General features: G+C 56.8%; 1 protein-coding gene across 8 annotated transcripts in view; it reads right to left on the minus strand.

Annotated features, from left to right (window-relative positions):
- The window catches only part of Rcsd1 (RCSD domain containing 1), a 53,112-nt gene that overhangs the window by 11,767 nt on the left and 20,219 nt on the right, over nt 1-21,126 (minus strand). For 2 of the 8 annotated variants that reach the window (XM_058574391.1, XM_058574390.1), the window contains exons 2-4: nt 8,689-8,820; nt 4,315-4,416; nt 3,315-3,404 (exon numbers count right to left, since the gene is read on the minus strand). In XM_058574391.1, the coding sequence (XP_058430374.1) occupies nt 3,315-3,404; nt 4,315-4,416; nt 8,689-8,820 (324 nt within the window). Of the gene's footprint in view, nt 1-3,314; nt 3,405-4,314; nt 4,417-7,298; nt 7,611-8,688; nt 8,821-21,126 lie in introns of those variants that run through there. The other 6 variants (XM_046430023.2, XM_046430020.2, XM_058574393.1 and 3 more) reach the window with 6 other exon arrangements.

Below are 21,126 nucleotides of genomic sequence, written 5' to 3' on the forward strand. Positions count from 1 at the left end.
GGATTCTACAGTTCTAATAAGATGGACTCTTTGCTTTATGTAAACTCCCTGCAACCAGGTGAGAGGGGTGACGGTGGTGGTATGACAATCTGGTGAAGACGACGACTCTCCCTCTCCGAGGGGTGGCAGGGGTTCTCCTAGAGCTTGGGCCCGACGTCTCCTGCCTGCCCTCAGCCAGGTGCTCATTTACCTGAACCTTAGGAAGGAGAAGACTGACCTCTTAGGAGCACTCTGGGATGCCCGTGGAGTGAGAGGGCTTTATTTTAGTGACAACAGGAGGGAGCCTGACTCAACAGATCCCCTGTCACCTTTAAGGCCCATCACCAAGGGGGAGCATGCTGAAGAGGGATGCCCGCTGGCCGGGATATCGCACCTTTTTAATTCTCGCTTTGGGAGGAGCTAGGTGGGTGCCCTGGCCACAGCCTCCTCTACCAGTGGGGTGAAATGAACGATGCTGAGGACTCTCACGGGCTCCCCTGCCTCCACATCAGACATGCTCCTGGAGCAGCCTTCTGTCGTGGTGAGCACAGAACTCCCAATCCCAGTGGGCTGGTCCTTAGCAGCTGTGCTTTGTGGTTGGAATGCGTGTCTGAAGGTGCTGTTTCAGAATCTGCAGCAACAATTTTGCTACAAAGCTCACTCTAGGTAATGCTATAAATGCCTCCCTGACTGAACACTGCCTTCTGAAGACAGCATAAATTCAACAAATGCTACCTGTTAGCCACAGAACAGTACTGCGGGTCCAGTCCCTGTGCCCAAATGCACTAGCAAAGCCAAATCCCGTGGAAGTCGTGATTGCAGTTCCTGGGACTGACAGCAGGTGGCAGCATTTCCTTTACAGTTTAACAAGGCTGACAATGGTTGGGGGACACAGCCTTACATTCACGTCTGTGTATTATGTGCTTGTGTGACATGCCAATCATGTCCTACGATGTCCAGCCCAGGAGGTCAGCGCACCATGGAAGCTGTGGACCTAAATTTCCATATGGGAGTGTTTTTAGCCTTTTTCTGAGCAGATGAGGCAGGATCTGTGACTGCATTAAACATCCTGGTTCTTGCAAAAAAGGGAAACCCCTGGTCACTTTCCTGCAGGAGGGGCCCTGCAGCCAGAAGGTGTCTCCAGGGGCTGAACCCATGGCCTCAGGCCCCAGCGGGCATGGGGAGAGGGCAGGGATGAAGAAGGGTGAAGCACAAGGCTCATGGCACATGTCTGCGATCCCAGAGGCTCAGAAGGCTGAGGCAGGAAGATGGCAAACTTCAGCAGGTGGCCGCCTGGACTACTTGGCCAGACCCTGTCTCAAAAATGAAAAAAAAAGCCAGACACGGTGGCACACGCCTGTAATCCCAGCAGCATGGGAGGCTGAGACAGAAGAATCGCGAGTTCTAAGCCAGCCTCAGCAAAAGCGAGGCGCTAAGCAACTCAGTGAGACCCTGTCTCTTAGTTAAATACGAAATAGGGCTGGGGGTGTGGCTCAGTGGTCGAGAGTCCCTGAGTTCAATCCCCAGTACCCCCTCCAAAGTGAAAATAAGAAGGTGCTCCGTGGCAAAGCACCCTGGTTCAATCCCCAGTACCACACACACACGAAGAAGGAACAAAGTGGCCCTTCCTAGCACTGAGCTTTAGGAAGGAGGGCAGCCTGACCGGGCCCTCCCCCTGCCAGGCCCTGAGGTTTCTGGCATCTCCCAGAGCAGAGAGAAGCAAGGCCTGCAGCCTCTACCCCACCCAGAGGGACAAAGCTGGCTGCCCACTTTATTTCTATGTGAGTTTCAAGGTGACAAAAAGTCACTGATTCCTGGAGACAGTGTCCTTCCTAGGTTCAAGCGGCCGGTCACTACAGGCAGGGCTTTCAGTCTGACATCTACCCTTCCACTCCCAGCACTAGGAGGGGTGCCTCAGGGGGCTCGACCTCTAAGCTCACTTCAGGAAACCCAACACCCTCAACCTGGCCCTCGCTGCTTTTGTTCCAGCCGACAGTAAGCGCTCCCCAGCCTCTGGTTAGTGATTCTGTCCTTACTTTGTGAAAAGAAAACAGTCAGTATGGTGTGCTGACCTCCTGGGCCAAGCCCAGGTCCTCAGAGCACACACTGCACGGCCACAGCCAGCCTGCTGTGCGGCGGCAAGGACACCGAGTCCCGGGGGAAGGCCACAGGGAGGAGCTGGCCCTCTGTGGAGAGTTGCTGTAGGTGTTTCGTTACAGCGTTGGCTGGAACCCCACGAAACCCGAAAGGCCAGCAGGAGACCCTGTGTTTTGAAAACTCTACTCCTTGGGGTTCAGTGGAGGGAGGGAGGCACTCTCAGAGCAGCAGGGCCCCCTGCCCTCCTCCCACCTGACCGCTGCAGCCATATTTTATACTTTTCTGATGGGCTTCTGCTTATCAGCCTTGGGGGGCCATAGACACTTGGAAAGCATTCACCTCGCCCCGTTCCATAGTAGAGGAGAGGATGCAGGCGCCACGAAGTTCGCCCCAATTCACGCGGTATTCAGTGTGTGTGCCAAAATGCTGGCCCCTGAGAAAGTGGGGGAGGGAAGCAGAGGTGGCCCGAGTGGGTCTGGGAGCTGAAGTGTCCTCGGCTCACTGGCTCTGTTCTGGGGTCGGCCTCCAGGTTGGACGACAGGACATGCAGATGCATTCCTGGCACTGAAGGTCCTTGGGCGGTGGGACAGGCCCAGGAGGAGTCTTTCACAGCTGCCACTGGGCAAGGCGGGCTGGAGGGTGTGCAGGCTGGGTCTGCTGCCCCGTGGACTGTCTGCCAGGGCCTTGGTGTGCGCGGCTCGGCTCTTCACCGCAAGGCAGCGGGCCTCTGTGCGGTGTGCCTCAGTGATCCACCACGCGGCCTGCTCTGTGGAGGACCCTGAGGCCACACAGCCCCTCTGGGCACCTCATCCCGAACCCACCCGTCAGGCCTGGGAACAAGACATGGCTTCCCTGAAGCTTGACCCTGGTGCGGTGACAGTATGGGGCCCACTCTTGGCTGGCATCCTTAGGTTTGAAGAGTGGTGCTCCTGTCCTCGGTGGACCATGCAGGGGCTCAGTGGGCACTGAGACTCCAAGGTAAAGGATCCAAGGAGCAGAAAGAAGAGAGATTCGGGGTGGGGGTGTGGCCAGGTTGAGCCCATACACGGCATGCGCAAGGCCTTGGGTTGTCCCCAGCACCATAAAACCCCAGAATACTAATAATAAACAAACAACCAGGAAAAAAGTTAAAAAAGAGAGATTCATCCTTGAATGTGAAACGGAGAAATTCCCTGCCCAGACTTCGGAGGCCTGCAAGTGTGATGGCTGTGCCTCTTCCTCCGCCCAGCGACACTTACCTCCTCACCATTCTGGCCCAGCTCTAGCCTGGGGGGGAACAGGGGGAGGGAGCAGGGTGGTTTCCTTCTTGTTGGCTTAGTGGCTGGTGTCTAGAGGGAGGGCGACAGACGGACACAGGGAGAGAGAAAGAGACAGCCCATCAGGCAACAGGGAGGAAGAGGGAGGAGTGGGCGCCACAGGAGTGCTGAGGGCGTCTGGAGAAGGTGGGATGCAGGAGGCTGTGTGGGTGGGCTGCCAGGCGCTGGGAGCGGGCGCCGTGTGGCCGCTCTGGGACTCAGCATCTCCGTCCCTGCAGAACCCCTCCTTCCCCGACTCACTGACTGGACCAGCACCTCAAAATGACAGCCACATCCAGCCTCTTTAGCTTTTTAGGCAGTGCCAGCACCTGAGATCCATGTCATCCCCTTTGTCCCTTAGGACGCTCCTATGAGGTCGAGGAATTATGGGCCCAATTTTTCAGTTGAGAAAACCAAATACCAAAACAGCGCACCTGAGAAGGTCAGCAGGCTGCCAGGGGCCTCCCACCCTGCTCCTCTCCGCTCACCCCTGGTCCCTGAGGCTGAGAAACCGAGCCCAGCTCTCCCCAAAGCCACAGCGTCTCCACACTTCCCCCTGAGCAGGACTCCCTCTGTCCCCGATGCCCGGCTTCCTCCAGGAAGTGCTTCCTCTCGTCCTGCTCAACTCAGGGCCTGCTCCTGATCTCTGGGGGAGGGCAGCCCTCGGAGCCTGGCCTGGCAGCGGTGCAGGAGCTCAGTCTGGGCCAGTGGAAGAGCCAGAGGAGCCCGCTCTGTGGGCCTGTTCACAACACCTCCCGGTCCCAGCTGACCACCTCAGTGTGGAGTGCAGGACTGCTCAGGCTCTGCCCCCAGGGCACATTCCCCGGATCCCAGGGACCCCTCTGGCTTCTTTTCCTAATTTGGCAATAGCAAGCCTCTCCCTCCTCTTCTCAGCCCGAGCAGACTCCCCTTCCCTCCCAGAACAGGAAGCCCGGAGGCTCACCTCTGTGGCTGCAGCCGCCTGCTCCCGAAACCGCCCGGCCAGCTGGGCCACCGACGGGGATGCTGAACTGTCCACATTGGCATTTGTCTCTGCCGGCCTTTCCTGGCAAGCCAAAGAGAAGCAAAAGTTGATCAGCAAGTGGGCACTTGGCTCTTCAGAGTATCAGTACCAGTGCCACGAGGGGCACTTGTTTTGTGGCCACAAGCAGGAATGGGTGACAGGGTAGTAATGGTGTTCTGCCGTCAGCGCCTGTATTCAGGAATTTTTACAAAGCATGCGGTCAACCAGGATTAGCAAATATCTACAATACACTCTGCCCTGGATATGCCTCTGGGGACCTGGGGGCAAATAAATTGGACCTGTCCTGGAGGGGGACCCAGGGATGCAGGGGTAGCACAGGCCAGGGTTTCTCATTCGGCAAGGACCCAGAAAAGGACTGTATGCATAGTGGTTTCCATCCGTCACCCAGCAACTTTGACAAATGGGGGCTGCACCGTGCATTTAGAGAGATGGGCCTTTGTTGGTAGGAAAGGGGTGAGCAGACGCCCCTGCTGAATTTAACACACGGGCCTTGGCTTTCCTACTTAATTGACTGCCTTGGGCAAAGAGTTGTTCCACAGATAACTGCTGCATTAGGAAGGTGCCTCAGGAGGCGGTGGCCTGCAGGGTGAGAACCAGGCCGCTGAGACTCCACCACGGACTCGACCCTCCTGCCTGGCTGGACCTCTCCCTGCCTCCACGGGGCAGCAGGTGCCCCTCGCAGGGCTGCTCTGTGGGTCAGCTGATAGGCACGAGGCCTGGAGCCCTCCGAGTGCTTCAGGGTTCTTGTCATCCTGCCTCCAGCTCGGGTCACTGCTCACTGTCAAGTCTCAGGCCAAGACGTGACATGACATGTCACCGAGCTGTGTCCCCAAGGCAGGGCTAGCAGCAGCCCTAGGAATGCCCCTTGCTCCCACCTCGTTACACGGGGCCTATGACACCTGGTTTTAATGACATTTTCAGGTCCGATCCCAGGCAGCAGGCTTCACCCTCTTTGTCACAATGGGGACATTTCTTAGACTGCCACCTCCCTCCTGCACATCTAGCTGGAAACTGGGAGGACTGGCAGCAGTTTGAGAAAGTCCATCTCTGCCTGCCCACAGGCCTCGTGGCCCTAAAGACAGGACCCCAGCAGCAGGCGCCCCCCGCCCCCACCGGGCACACACCCATTTCCTGGAGCCTCCTTTTTGTGTGACAAGTGTCTCAAAGCTTCCTGGCTTCTCCCACCCCACCAGCCCCCACCAGCTCCCAATAGTGGAGTCAAGGGGCTGGGCTGGGGCTCAGCAGCAGGGCGCTTGCCTTCTTGTGTGAGGCCCTGGGTTCGATCCTCAGCACCACATAAAAATAAATAAACAAAATAAAGGTATTGTGTCCATCTACAACTAAAAACTAAAAAAAAAAAAAAATGGAGTTAAGTAAATGAGATGAATTTGGAGAAGATTCCTTCAGAGGCGGGAGGGTCTCCAGGGTCAGAGAACTTCTGACCTTGAGGGGCTGTGCTGGGTAGTGACCTCGTCCTGTTGCCAGCCCTGATTCCCGTTCACCTGCATTCCAACCCCACACCCACACTGGTCTCACTTAGAGGGTGAAAGATTCACTTCACTGCTACTGAAGACGCCAGACTGCCTCTACTGCTGGACAGACGTCCAGCGCCCCACCCCGGGAGCGCCCCACGGGGCAGGGCTCACAGGACTCACACCTGTTGGGCCTTCTCATCTGCCAGGTCAGAGACCAAAACCTGTCCTCCTGGAACACGGGACAGCCTCTGGGGCGGGCGTGGTGAACCAAGCCACTCTTGGCCCACTGGCTTGTCCATCTGTCCAGCTTCCTGCCCACACAACCTATCGGCCTCCATTCACTGCTATTTCTTGCGCGGGTCCTGCTGACAGCACACTCTCCCTCGGCCTCCCGGGCGCCGGCGCTGGTGGCCCAGCACACATTCCAGTTAAAAATAGAGCAGGGCAGGAATCAAAACCTCCTCCCGAACTTCCCTGTCTGGAAACCGGGCTTGGCAGGGGCTCAGCAGCAGCACCGTAAGGCTCTGGTGCATTTAGAGCTGAAGAGCTGGGTCGCAGGGAAGACTAGCCCCTCTATGTGTCTTCCTGGGGCCCACGGAGTGGGTCTCAGACTGCAGGACGCCAGAGCTCTTGGGTCCGGCAAGCCCAGACACCTGCCATCATGCTGTGCCAGACTGATCGCTGCCTGATGCCCACTGGGCACATGAGAGCCCAGAGAGAACAAGTAACTTAGCCAGAGTCACACAGGAGAAGCAGAGGGGAATAAACGTTTGTCCCAACACCTGATAAGACAGCCATGGACGTCCGCTAAGAGGTGCAGCTGGGGGAAGTGCCCTGGAAGCTGAAAAGGTGCTATGTGAGCTCCAACTAGTCATCAGCCTTCGGGTGCCAGGTGCAGGGGAGCAAGCATGGTCTTGGGGATGGACAGGGCTGGTGGCTCAGTCTGCCTGAGGCTCTGCCTGCATTTCTGCAGCAGACCAGTAACCTCGCCCGTCCGGCTCTGCCCCTGGCCAGCTCCCTCTCAGCTCTGAGCTGCTGGGGAGAGCCACGCTCTCACCTGAACTGTGGTCTAAGGTCTGGGAAGGACTCAGTGTTCCCGTTTACTCCGGGGCTTTCCTGAGACCCCTCGGGCTCCCCGGCATTGCATTTCCTTTCCTGGCCCACAAGGAACCGGGCAAGGGCCTGAGGTGGGAGGTGCTCGCCAAGGCTGGTCCCTTCCCCTCCTGCCTCCCACCTGGTCTGCCAGCGTCGGGGCCTGGGCACCGGCTCCAGAGGCCAAGGACACCCTCAGCTCACCCCTGGCCACACAGCATCTTGGACACTTCTCCCTGTCCTGCCTTCGTCCTCCCTGGCCTCCGCAGACTGTGGCCTTCCCTCCATCCCCCGGGACCTGATGTGCCTGCTAAGCCCTCCTGTCACCATGCCCACCCGCCAGCTTAGACAGACGGCTGCGGGTGCCGTCCGGCTGTGCCGAGGCCAGAAGAAAGTCACCTCTGGTGTTTTCTTTCCATTCCTTTGGCACGTTCTTCTGAAGGAACCGAGGAGCGCTGTGGCTGGACTGCGTGGACCTCTCCCATGGTTGCCACGTGGAGGAAACACGGTTTGGAAGCTGCTGACCATCCACACAGGGCGGCCTTTGTGGAGCCAGAGTGGGCTCTCCCTCCTCCTGCCACTGCTGCTCCTGCCCCTCCTCCTCCAGGGTCCAAGTGCCCCACAGCCTTGGGCCTCCGCTTAGGGATACCAGAGGCTCTGCCTGGCCGACGAGCCCTTGCTCTTGGCCAGAAGGAAGGTTCTCTTGCTCAGGAGAACAGGCCAGAGGGCCAGGGCCTCGAGGGCAGATGGCGGCTCGCCCCCTCCATCCTGCAGGACGGCAGAGCCGAAGACAGCCTGCGGGGGCCACCCCTCTGAGACGCCAGCCATCACCTAAGAGGCACCCCGTTGTCACTGAGGCTCAGGTGGTCTCTCATCGGCATGCTGCTGATCCTTTAACTCTTCCCTTTCCTCTACTCCCCAGCCATCCAGGGCTGAGCACTGCCACTGCAGGATGACGGGAAGGCCCCTGGACTGGACCTCGTGGGCCCCTCGCCCTACCTGCTGACCCAGAGCACCTGTGGCTACAGTGGGCGTGTCCCCGTGAGGCTGACCACTTCTAGCAGGGAGGCTGGCAGAGGGGCCGAGCACCTTGCTCTTCAGGTTAGTAAGCACTCCGGGACCCAGCCTCCCCCCTCGCCAGGCACGCGGCACCCAGCCCCGGCTTCCCTCTAGGACTGATCCTAACCGCCTCTCTTACTGTTCTAGCCTCCGGGGCTGACGCTGAGCGAGACAGCAGTCCTTCCCTCCCGCAGTCGACCTCCAGTGGTCAGCCAGGCCTGTGCCAACGCCCTGGGCACCTCTGCTCGGGGCGCAGGAAGACGCACTGAGAAGGGGGGATCTGGTTGGATCCCAGTCAGGGACAAGACGGGAGGAAAATTATTCTGAACAGAAACACAGATGGGGCTGGGGTTGTGGCTCAGTGGTAGAGTGCTCGCCTAGCACATGTGAGGCCCTGGGTTCGAACCTTAGCGCCACATAAAAAAAGATGAAATAAAGACATTGTGTCCACTGACGACTAAAAAATAAATATTAAAAAAAAAGAAAAAAAAAACTTAGATGGGAACCCAGGTTGAGTGACAGGGACAGAGAAGTGGGGCAGGCCAGGCACACCTGAGGGGACTGGAGAGAGGAAGGGCCGGGCAGTCTGGGGCAGCAGCAGGGCAAGCGTCGGTGCCTCCTGTTGAGTGATGCGGTGCCACTCAGAGGGTCTCAAGGAGGGACTGACCTTCCACTGACAGGCCTCTGTGGAGGATGGACGGCTAGAAGCAGACCAGGAGGCAGGCCCTGGCAAGGTCCAGCTGAGAGGAGGCAGGTCCTGGAAAGGTTCGGCGGAGAGGTGGCAGTGAGTGGACCACACCTGTCACAGAGTGGGGTGGGGAGGAGGGCTCAGGGGTGGGACCTGGGACCCCCTGGCACGGGGGTGGGAGGGAGTAAGGGACAGAGGGGATGGATGGGTCCTGATGTCTGGCTGGGTAGTGGGTCCCTGGGGACTTCTGGGCTGGGGAGCCTGGCGGTCAGGGAGCACCACAGAGGCAGTGATGAGGAGTCCTCAGAGGCAGTCCTCACAGCCAGCGCTCGGTCTCCTCGGTACCTGCTCACACCTCAAGTGCCCACTCAGGACACGGGAAGTCCCGGGGACAGCCGTCCCTGAGGCTGCATGGCAGAAGGCCGGGGTGGGGGAGGGTTGGCTCCAGAAGGACACTCCAGAGCAGATACTGCACCGAGGGGCATTTCAGTCTGTTCCAGGGAGCCTGGAACCTGCCAGCAAATGAAGCCCCGTGGCTCAGGGCGACGGAGGCTGCGATGGATCCAGGCTTCCAGCACAGGCCTTAAAGCAGGGGACCACCCCGGATTGTGTGGGTGGCCCTCGTGATCACAGGGGCCTCAGAGTGCAGGAGATGGCAGAAGAGTCAGGGTCGGAGGGAGGGAGGTCAGAGGGACTGGCCACCAATGCAGGTTCTCCTCGAAGTCCAAGGCCACCGGGCTCCTCCCAGAGCCTCCAGAGGAGCACGTCCTGGGACGACTTGGTGCAGAGATATGTCCTGAATCTGTGACCTCCTGAACCGTCCGATGCTAAGTCGCAGCGTGCAAGCCCTAAGGGGCGGTCACTTGTTACAGCAGCCACGGGCACTGATACCTCAGGCCGCTGTGAGCTCCGGGAACAGTGCAGCGGGGAAGAAGAGGCCGTCCCTGCTCCTCACTGGCACCCACCCTCCTGATAGAGGCTGGAGAGATGGTGCTGGGCACCACTGCCCACCACCAGGGAGGTCACGAGGGGGAGGGGAGGAGGAGCAGACACAGTGGAGGCTGCTGTGATCTGGAGCCACGGGTGAAAGGCACAGTGGGAGCTCCCGACCTGGCCACAGGCGCCACACGGCTTCCGGGAGGAAGGGCCACCTGGCCACGCTGGCTGGGAAGCTGTCCGGAGCCAGGCCCCAGGCCAGCGAGCCACAGGAGGGGAAGAAGCTCCGAAGCCTGGAGCAGGGCTCCCAGGCCTGAGAGGCAAGATGCGGCTGGGGAGGAAAAGAGTCTGAGTGCGGAGGGCCTCCAAGGTCACTGGAGGGTTTTAGGCAAAAGAGCACAGCCGTCGGGGTTATCTGCAGCACTCTCTGGCTGCAGTGTGGGGACTGGGCAGGCTGGGGACAGGGCTGGCAGGCATGAGGCAGGGAGGCCCATTTGGAGGCCACAGTCCTTGTTACAGAAGAGGAAGAGTGGCAAGCACACTGCCTCCAGAGGGCAGGCCCTCTGAGCTGAGCTTCCGCTGGCCTGGTCCAGGGAGCTGGGAGCTGCGTTGGGAAGGAGTGGGCAGGGGCCAGGAAGTGAAGAGCAGCCGGTCACTTCTGGGGTGAGGGCAAGGGGGGAACCTCTGGCAAGGGCTTGAGGTCCAGGAGACCCCGCTCTAGATGTGCAGCTCCCTGTTGCTGTGGGGGCTCAGCACGAGCGCTGCCTGCCACCCACAGACCCTTTCGCTGTGGGCGCTTTCTAAGGGGAGGACCAAGAATCAGGAGCGAGCCTGTGGCCCACCTTCGGAGGGGCAGGAAGAGCTGCAGACCTGCAGTTGACTGAGTCGGCCATTCAGAGGGTGTTAGAGTCCCGCCACCTGCCAGGCCAGGGCCAGTCTAGGGACTTGAGAGCAGGGCAGGTGTGGCTCCCACCTGCAGGTGCCCCGGTCTGATGGGCCTAGAGGGGAATGGAGAACAAGGGGTCAGCAGAGGCGGAAGGCTGGGCCCAGCGGTGACCCTGAGCACACGGCTCTGTCTGGGAATGAGTCGAGATCTTAAGGATGGCTTTGGGTGGAGGTTGGAGCTGACACTCTGTTGACCTCAGGGGTCTGAGAAACTGAAGAGGATGGCAGCCTAGCCTGGCACGGGGTCAGAGGAGCTAGAGATCATTAATAGGACTCAAAGGGTCAGTGCCATGGAGACGTTGCTATAGGTTGGGTCTGCGGAATCCCTTAAGGCCTGTGTGGTCCCCTGCTTGGTCCCCAGCCTGGCACTCTTGGGAGACTGCAGACTTTAAGAGGGGGGCCTAGGGGAGGTATTCAGGTCACAGGGAGGTGTACCCTTGAAAGTGTCCTTGAAGGGACTGTGGGGCCCAGTGTTGTCCTCCTCTTTTGTCCTGGGCCACAAGGTGAGCCATCTGGCCATGGACTTCCTCCACAGACCCAGAAGCAATGGCACCAATCGTGAACTGTAACCCCCAAACCACGAGCTCAAATACACCCTTCTCATCATGATCATCTCAAGTGTTCGCACGGTAATGGAAGCTGACGAGCACAGGCCGCGAGGGCCATTTAGGAGGAAAGACTGACCAGAACGGGCGACTGAATGGGTAGGAATAGGGCAGAGTCAAGATGCCACCTGCATTTCCAGCTCGGGCTTCTGCAGGATGCACAGAAAAGGAGCCCAGGCAAGAGCAGGGCTGGAAGGAGAGAGGAGAGAGGTGGCAAGTCACAGGAGGTGAGGTCAGAGCAGGCGGTGGACGCAGCAGAGGGCGAGCTCGGAGCAGGCGGTGGACGCAGCAGAGGGCCAGGCAGACCCAAAAGCACCTGCTGGGGATCTTTGGAGTCAGAGGAGCCCATGGTTGAACCCTGGCCATGCTACAAGGTGGGAGAGCCTGAAGACTGGCGGGTGTGAAGGCCACAGAGGAGGTGGCGGGGTGGCTGAGGAGAGGCCGCAGGCTCCAGGCATCCTGGGCCCACATCTCTGAAATTCCTCCTCTCGCCAAAGAGCACAGAGGCGGAAGCAGGACAGCTTCAGCCTGTGGCCAGTGGCTCTTGGACTGTGGGGTTCTTGTTGCTGAGGGCAAAGGGGAAGAGTGGGGAGAGGTGCCCCAGTACAGAGGTACATGTGATCGGGACGGGTCCCCTCAACTGCACCTGCAGTGAACGTGCAATTCCTCTGTCTCCACAGCGTGTCCAGAAACCCCTACCTGGGCCACTCTCACGCTGGTCAGTTCAGTAGCACACCTGGTGAGCCAGGGCCACCTGTGGGCCCTGCATACCTGCGGGCCCTGCTCAAACACCCTTGGCTGGGGGTCACTCCTGCTGCCTGAGCAGGAGTCCGGGGACAGTGAGTCCTTCAGGCCACAGGAGGCCTGCCTTCTGAGATTACAACAAGCCTCCAGGCCGGGCCTGCCTCCCAGTCCGCTGTGGCCTCTCCTGGTTCAGCAGCTCTGGAGCTGGACTCTCAGTGGAGAGGCCCTCGGGACAGGGGGCCCTCGGGTGCCTGCCCTGGAGAGGCTCGCATGATGCCCTGCAGGGGGATGAGAGCAGCCCAGGGTGGAATGTTGGCCATGTTACAGGTGGAAGAGGCTGAACACTGGCAGGGCGTGAAGGCCACAGGGCAGGTGGACAGGGGCGGGCGAGGAGACGTTCGTGTCATCATGTGACCTGAGGGTGGAGGTCACATGCAGATTCCAGGAGCTAAGGTCCTGAGCACCCGCCATGTGCCTGCCCTCTGTGGGTGGTCTCACCTGATTCACACAACTGCAAGGGGGAGTCACCGAGGCACCCCACTCAACTGAGGAAGCTGAGGCAAGAGAAGGTGGGTGGTTTCTCCAAAGCCACAGAATGAGTGGTGGCAGGAGAGTTCGCTCAGGCCTCGGGGGTCTGGGCCGTGAATGAGGACTTTCAGGAGCAGCGTAAGGAGGAGCCGGGCAAGGGCCACGGGGCATCTGGCTCTGCGGCTGCGTATGTGGAGAGGACAGGTCAGGCAGGGAAAGATGCCCAGGGCACAGCTGAGGCCTGCTTCATGTCGCTGAGGCAATGTGAGCAGGAAGTGAGTAAAAAGAGGAACGTTTTCCACTTGGTCAGTATGTACTGCACATGGCCTAGAATATGGCCATGTGATCAAACTGACCGTCCCTTGAAAATCCCAGAAGCCCTAACCTCATAGGTCAAGGCTTTTCCACATTATTTTTTCCAGGGATGGGGATTGAACTCAGGGCCTTGTACATTCCGGGCAAGCAGTCTACCACTGAGCTACATCCCCAGCTCTTGCTAAGTTGCCCAGGCTGGCCTTGAACTTGCGATCCTCCTGCCTTGGCTTCCCCAGTAGCTAGGGTTATAGGCGTGCACTCCCACACGGGGCTTTTCCGATGTTTTGAAGTCATAGAGTCATTAGATTATTGGCAGATGGGAAGAAACTTCTTCACAGGCCCCATTTACTTTCTTGATACGTGATTGTACTTGGAATTGCACATGGAAGCTTCTAATTTGGAAGCAGAAGAAAATAACTGGGTTTAAATAACATCAGAAGAATGAAAACCCGAGTTTTTATAAGTTCTCAAGTTCACAAACCTGTTTAGCTACATTCACAGACACTGTACAGCACCACAGATGGAGCCCCTGGGAGCCTGGCTGCCCAGAGAACATGGCCCGGGGAATGCCCACCTGAGCAGAGCTGCCGATCCTTCCAGCAAATCCTGAGGGGCCCGTGCCCCTGGGCACCGCCCCACTCAGCAGAGCAGCTGCCCTTCTTGGTGTCTCAGCACTCCTCCGACTCAGCCACTCCTTCCTGGACCCCGCGCCTGCACCTGGCCCTTTCCTACCAATCACAGTCCCCAGGGAAGGTCTGCTTCCAACCACTGCCACTTTAACTCCAGTTTATTATTTATTAGAGCAACAAATGCCATGGAGGAAAAGGACTAGATCACAGGAGAAGGGAGCCTGGTCCCAAGATGTGACATTTACACTGAGACAAGTAGGCGTGACCCAGGCCAAGTGAGTGTGTGTGAGTGTGTGTGTGTGTAGGGGATTGAGGTGGCTGAGAGTACCCCAAGTGGAGTTTGCCTTGGCCAGCTGAGACCAGGGGTGTTGGGGAACTGAAGACGGAGGCCCTGTGCCGCCGGAACTCAGAGAGCACTTACCATGTCCCCAGTCTGCAAGGTTTCTTCCCACAGAAGCCCTGGGCCCTGACTACGTGTGAGCCACATCCCCATCCCCAGTCCGCACCTGGCCCACGGCAGGGCATTGCTCTGGAAGTGCTGAATGTGTAGCCAGTTTGAAAAATATTCTGGCAGCTTCTCATGAAGCTAAACATACATCCTCCAAAGGACTTCACAATTGCACTCGTGGGTGTTTACCCAAAGAAGGGAAAGCACACGTGCACAGGAAGACCCGTGTGCAAATCTTCAGGAAAGCATCATGACTCCTAGCCCAGGTCTAGGAACACTTCTCAGAGTGGACGAACCGACTGTGTTATGTCACCATGCAAGCCCCCTCAGAGTGAAAGGGCAGAGGCTGGCCCACCCACACAGGCGAACCCCGAAAGCTTTATGGCAAGTGGAAGGAGTCACCACCAAGACTACCTGCATGATTTCATTTACTTCCTGCCCTTAAAAAGTGATCAGAGCAGGTCACTGATTGCCAGGGCCTGGGTTGGGTCCAGGTGGGGAATCAACCGCAGGGGCAGGAGGAACTTGGCATGAGGGAAAGGCTCAGCACCTGGAATGTGGCCTGGTGTCCAGGAGTGGTGTGTGTGACTGCACCCGAGTCAGCACTCCCTGAGCTGGGCACTAAAGCAGGTTAATCGTACTGTGCGTCCACCTTATCCTGTAAAGATGGCTGAACAATTTGTTGAAGCGCTGATACAGTTCAAATACAAAGGCTGACATGTACTTCATCTTGTTTTGTGCTAGCCCCAGGAGCCCAGGGCCCGGGCAGGAGGGCACCCTTTGGCAGCTGCCATGAGCAGGCCTCATCTGGCCGTTCCTGTCCAGTCCCTGGCTCCTGCAGCAACACAGCAGAGAGAGAACAGAATGGGGGCTTGACAAGCCCAGTTGTGCATCCCACTCTCCAATCTATGGGCTGTGGGGTCTTGGGCAACTGACCTAACTGCTTAGAGTCTCTGAGATGCGGGTAACACCACCCTCTTGGGTCGCAGATGCCAAGAGATGGTGTTTGACTGCTTACTCAAACCCTGCGTGATCTCAGGCCACACACCCAAGCTCACAGAGCCTCCGTGCCGCCGGCCTTGTGAAGCAGGTCTGGAGCAGCACTTCTTCAGCAGGACTGTTAGGGAGCCTAGAGCAGCCTGGGGCCAGTCAAGCACAGGGCCCAGCGCCCAGCTAACTTCCCTGGCTTCAGCCATGGGTGTGGGGGTCTAAGATGCCCACCGGCACACAGTAGGGTCACTCTTCATGGGGATGCTAGGCGGGTGCAAGTTTGGCCCTAAAGAATTGCGGGTGGGGGAGGGGGGCAGCTGGAGACGCGGCTCAGCGGACCGGCTCGCCTAGCATGTGTGAGGCCCTGGTTTCAATCCTGAGCACCACATACAAATAGATAAATAAATAAAATCAAGGTATTGTATCCATCTACATTGTTTTTAAAAATTGAACAAAACAAAACAATTGCAGGAGATGGGAGAGGTCTGCCACGGCCAAGTTATTTTCACAAGGGACTTGCCCTGGAGGAATGAGCAGAGCAGCGGGTTGGCAGGCGCTTGGCGACAGGAACTCACCACCTGGAGGCTGCCGCAGGACAGCGCGCCTGGGCCAGAGCCTAAGAATGGAAGCCTCTCCTCTCTCTTCTCCTCCCCAGAACCACGGGCAGCCTGTGGGGCTTTCCACTACAAATAGCGAGCTGGGCTCAGTAACTGTTTTGGAAAGGAGCTTCCAGAAGGCAGGAGGGAGGCTCAAATTGTCTAGGGGCCTCCAGGGGCACCTGGAAAAGGTGGGTGGGACACAGCAGAGGGACATCAGAACCCTTGTAGGATGCAAGGCCAGGAAGAGCTATGGTAATGGGAAGTGAATGGGGGAGCGCAGGGGGACCCGGAGAGTGCTAGGTGGAACTCTCCACCACCTCCCAGCCCTACGGGCCTTGCTGCTGCCCAGGAGGGCAAAGAGTAACCTTCACTTCCTTTTTATCATAAGTCATGCAAAGAGGGATGAAGATTTGCTTACTTTCCTGTTACGTTTTTTGCAGTGCGCTACACCAGGGCGCAGCTCTGCCGGGAGCTCCCGTTCTGTAGCAGGGGGGATCCACGCAGGGGGCGGAGCCGTATTGAGAGTATGAGTCCTCCAGGGAGGGCTTTCCACTGACCCCGGGTGGGCGATTCTGGTCCGGGTTACCAGGCTCCGAGCAGGGGTTAGTGTACAAGGTGCCCACAGACCAATCCGCCCATTGTATTCCTCGGAGGAAACCCAAGAAGGTCCTCCTAGGAGTGAGCACTGAAATAACCAAGCAGCAGGGCTCACAGATCCAAGACACAAAGAACCTGTCCTACACTCCCTCTGCTCCTTGGGCAGGTATTTGAGCAGATGCCCCACATTTTTTTTAATCCATAGTGGAGCCGTGCACAGCTCAGGCAGTACTTTTCCCATTGCCTCAGCACACCCTCCTGTGTGGACTCCAGAGAGCCTGGGACGGTGGCTGCTGTGGCTTACCTAGGACAGGAGGCTCCTCTCTTAGTGGCTTCTAGTTGGCCTCATACAGAAAGGATCTGAAATTGCAAAAGGACCTTCTGGATCCCCACAGAAAGCAGAAGGCAGAAGTGGTGCTCACGTCCACCCAAGTTTAGCACACTGCTGGCCATAAGGCCAGACTGGCCTTCACTGCCTGTCTGCAGCCAGCCTGACTCTGGGGCACAGGTTGGTGTGTGTGTGTGTGTGTGTGTGTGTGTGTGTATGTGCGCGCGTGCTAGCGTGTGCCGAAGCATGTCCTGGATCTGCCTCCCTAGCAGGGACTTGGTAAGGTAATAGTCTCCTTTGGACTTATTTTCCTCCTTTGTAACATGAGGATGTGTCCACCACAGATCATTATGACTATGAGTGAGATAACGTGCATAGAAATGCCTTAAAACAATATTACACCCCCCCATTTGTTGTTCTCTTTCACACTGATTTTACTTAGTATGGCTGGGCACTGGCTGGGTTGGGTTAGGACCTGCCAATAACCCTAACTTAAGCAGGCCTTCTACAGGTTTATAGTTGTGCAAGTGACATTTAAGATTTGAGATCTCTAGGAATCTTGACTGAGCCTCTTGGTTGGGGTTACAGAGAAATTGAGCCATGGCCCCTGCTCCGTGGAAGCTGACAGAAGCAAAGGGGGACCCAATACAAGCACATGAGGACGAATCTGTGAGGGGGTCCTGGCCAAGCAGCTGCAGGAGCCCCAGTGTGCTGTCAGAGCCCAGGGGGGAGGAGTGGGGAGAGGAGGGAGAGACAGGACGTGCTCTGATTTGTGGCTCCCTCTACTCCTTATGTGACCATGGGCAGGCAACCTCACCTGTGCAGTGGGGACCATACCACTTAGCCCCACAGACCATATGAGAATCCAACGGGAGGGCACAGGTGGGCTGTTCAGTATAACACACGCTCAGCAAACCCTGCTTCTCAACACAAAGCCCAGGAACTTGGAATCCACCCTTCAGGGCACGTGTGGCGGGAATCTTGAGGGAAAACACTCGTCCTGAGTTCTCACCACGCCAAACCAAGATTGCAAAGGGGAGTCCCAGCCAGCCCCAAGGCGATGCAGCCTCCTGCTGGAGAGAGGGCGGGGGTCCAGGGACGAGTGGGCCACCCGGTGAGGCCACTAGGAAGGATCTGCCACTCTGGCAGGTCCCAGAGCAGGGCCATGGAGAGGCCAGGGACACTCCACATCCAGCACCAGAGAAAGGGCAACACATGGAAGAGAGCTGGGAAAATGGAAGGAAAACTTCCATTTAAGGAGCAAATGGGGGTGGGTGGCAGGGAACGGGAGAGACGCTGGAGGCTGGGAGCAGGGGACAGGCATTCCGGACTGTGTCAGTGCAGGAGCTGCCCAGAGGATGGGCCGGGGTCAGGGGACCTGAGGGACTGCTGACCTCCCACACCGGGCTCCAGAGTTTGTGACATTTTGAAGACATACTGAGGTTCTTAGGGAACACAGCACGTGACAACAGAGTGTAGAAGGAGAGTGTTAAGTGAAACACTTCCCAGTCCAAGGGAGACCAGTGGAAGGAAGGGACCAGAGGGAGGGAGCAAGGACGGGAAGCAGAGGTACGGAAACAAATGGACCAGATCAAGTTGTCCTGTTGTGTGCACGGCCAGCAGCCAGCACGCAGCAGCAGATCCACCATCGCGTGCAATTATAATGCACCAATAAGCATTTTTTAAAAAATAAAAAATGCAATGTTTTCCTTTTGAACCAAGACAGAATTCTAGAAGTTATTTAGCGTTCCCCCCCCCCCAATGCCTGTCTATTAAAAAATGGAAATGGTGGAAATGAAGCACTTTCTTCACAGTGAAAATGAAATGAAGAGGAAATAGCAGCTCTGGAAGTGCTTACAGCAGATGGAGCAGAGGTCGCAGCTGTCAAGTGCAGCATGACACACGGACAATACACCACAGAGGACATGCACCATCCAGAGAACTGCCAACATGAAAAGTTGTCAGGGAAATGCAAGTTCACATAATTTCTCTTTGTACTTATCAGGAGGGAGGAGGGAGGAGGGGGGTAGGGGAATGAGGGAGGGGGCCAAGGGAAGCAGGGAGGGGGAGGGGAGGGGGTCAGAGGAAGGAGGGTGTCGGGGCGGAGTCCTGGGAGCCAGGATAGGAGGAGAGGTGAGTGGTGCAGCCTTCTGGGAAAGTGACTGGGCAGCATCTATGAAATGAGATTACACAAACCCTTGGGCCCAGCTCCCGCCCTGCCCCTCAGACTTCTAAGTTTAAGAGCAGGAGGCCGTGGGCAGCTGTTTACAGCAGCAGGGCCCAGGAGAGAGTGAAGAGCCGGTAAAGGGAAACGGCTTGCCCTATATCCGCCCAGTGGGCCATTTTAACTCTGTGAAGAAGAACGAATGACACGCTCCAATTTCACCAAGTTGTGGTGAGAATAGTAGGCTGCGGAGAGGGGGCATGGAGATCTATAAAGAAGCAGCCTCTGAGAACCTGGCCCCAGGTGTGCACCTGTGTGCCTAAGTGTGTAGCATATGTGGAAACGTCTGGTTAGGTGGCGGCGGGGCCGGGGAGGGAGCTGTCTGGGAAGCAGCTGGAGGGGAGAGTGACCGATCACACTGTGTGCCTGTGTGAACATGGGAGGGGATCCCACTCTTATGTATAACTGTAATGCACGCGTAAAAAATAAAAGTCAGACTACAACTGAGTTACACCTCGGGTACTTAAAAGTGTGTGTGTGTGTGTGTGTGTGTAAGCTGGAGCTGATCGGCCTATTTTTGTTTCATTTTTGACCAGTTTCTGAGTTCTTGGATCTACCCTACGCACACGTTCACGAAACACGCTACAGAAAGCTTTTAAGATTTTGCTCCACTTACATCAGAAATCAATCCACACCAGTCCAGAGGGATTCCTGGGGATGGACCACAGTGCACACCACTCCTCTCTGACATACGGACACTTAGGCCATCTTGCAGTACGTCACAGTTACACGTGCACTGCCATGACTAATCATGTGTACCCGTATGTCCAGACTCACGGACATGCACCTGTATGTTCAGACTGACAGAAGTGCAGCTCTCGGGCGAGTTCTCTCAGGCGGGCTTGTGAGGTCCACCAGCACAGGTGTGTGCACACTTGGTGGATGTGACTGATGCCCTGCCATGGAGGTGGTGCCATTCTGCACGTCCCCAGCCACGTGTGAGCCAGCCGGTGGCCCACAACCTGGCGGAGTGTGTTGAACGCTATCTAACTTCTTTCCAGTCTGGAAGGTGTGAAGAAACGGCACCTCAGGGTGGGTCTAGTTTTGTCTTGTTGTAAGTGAAACCTTTTCAAATGATTGAAGATGATTTTATATCTTTTTGTGAGTCAGCTACTTATCTTTTGCTCTCTTTTCTCTCTCAGGTTTATGGGCTTTTTATTCTTTCCAATTTTAAGAGTTCTTTATATGTTCTATATAGAGACCTCGGCTCTTTATAAGTATCTTCTCCTGGGTTCTCAGTTGTAGTGTGACTTTATTTTTTGCGGGTGCATTCCAATTACATAGGATAAGGGGGTACCTTCACGTACTCACACAGGCACAGAACGTGATTCGGTCACTCTCACACTCCAGGACCCCCTTTTCCCTCCCTCCTCCCTCCCCTGTCTCCTTCCTCTACTCTACAAGGTAGAGCTGATTTATAAGGCAAGTTGCTAAGATATAGGACGATATGAAAAATATCAAGTAAAGAAAAGCTGAAATGAGAGTTTCAAGCTCTGCTCTCCAACTGCTTTGGGAAAGCCTGGCTGGAGCCGGGGCAAACACCTGGAAAACCCCAAGCGGTGAGCTGTCAACCTTCTCAAAATGTCAAGACCTCAAGACCAATCCCAGCGGCCTGGGGAGAAGGCAGGCATGCCCATAAGGGAGGTGGAGAGTTACTAATAATTCTACAAAGATTTTTAAAAATATTTTTTAGTTGTAGATGGACACAGTAGCTTTATTTTATTTATTTATTTTTTGATGTGGTGCGGAGGATCGAACCCAGTGCCTCAAGCATGGAGGCAAGTGCTCTACCACGGAGCCACAGCCCGGGCCCTACAAAGATATTTTGTTGCTAAGTTTAAATATACGCAGCCTGAAGCTCTGTTAGGAAGTTTGAGGCTCATGAAAGTCCAGGCCAGCTGGCCCCACTTGCAGTGGCCCAGGCACATTCCAAATCACAGTCCCTTATCCACACCCTACTGCTCTCTGCTCCAGAAAATGACCAAACTGAAGCCCAAATAGCCTCTTGCACCTCACCATAAACGGGAGTCGGGCACACAGGCGATTTCCACCAGGCTCTGTACCCCTGGTTTTCTAGGACTGGTCTGCGTGGACTCATAACTGGACAGTTCCCAGCCTGTGTCCCCAGGAGTCACGGTTCCACTCCACATGTCAATGGTGTAAGTTCTGAACAGAAGCCGCCATTCTGGGAACGCAGTTCGACACCTGGGAGCCGCGAGCCCTCAGAGTGGATGGGGCAGGGTCCGCTCAGACGGGGGTGCCTGTGCAGCTGTCGTCTCCCTCCTCTTGGCCATCATGGGGGGCGCATTGCCAGCTCCAGTCCTCAGAGGCCAGGCGGGCGAGGTGAGAGAGTGGGTGGGTGCTGACCTGAGTCCACCTATGGGGGGAGGGTGCTGCTGCCCCCCAGCCCCAGCCCACCGCCTGCATGTGCACAGTGGGTCATTTTTCCAAAGATGGTTCAAGGCCCAGCATCATCAAATGCTCTGATGTTTCAACAGAAGATTTTAAGTTTAATCTGTTTGTTTTTTA

This window comes from Marmota monax, unplaced genomic scaffold, assembly GCF_021218885.2.
Source record: "Marmota monax isolate L192 unplaced genomic scaffold, Marmota_monax_Labrador192_F-V1.1 WCK01_AAM20220418_F8-fsc00055, whole genome shotgun sequence".
NCBI lineage: Eukaryota > Metazoa > Chordata > Mammalia > Rodentia > Sciuridae > Marmota > Marmota monax.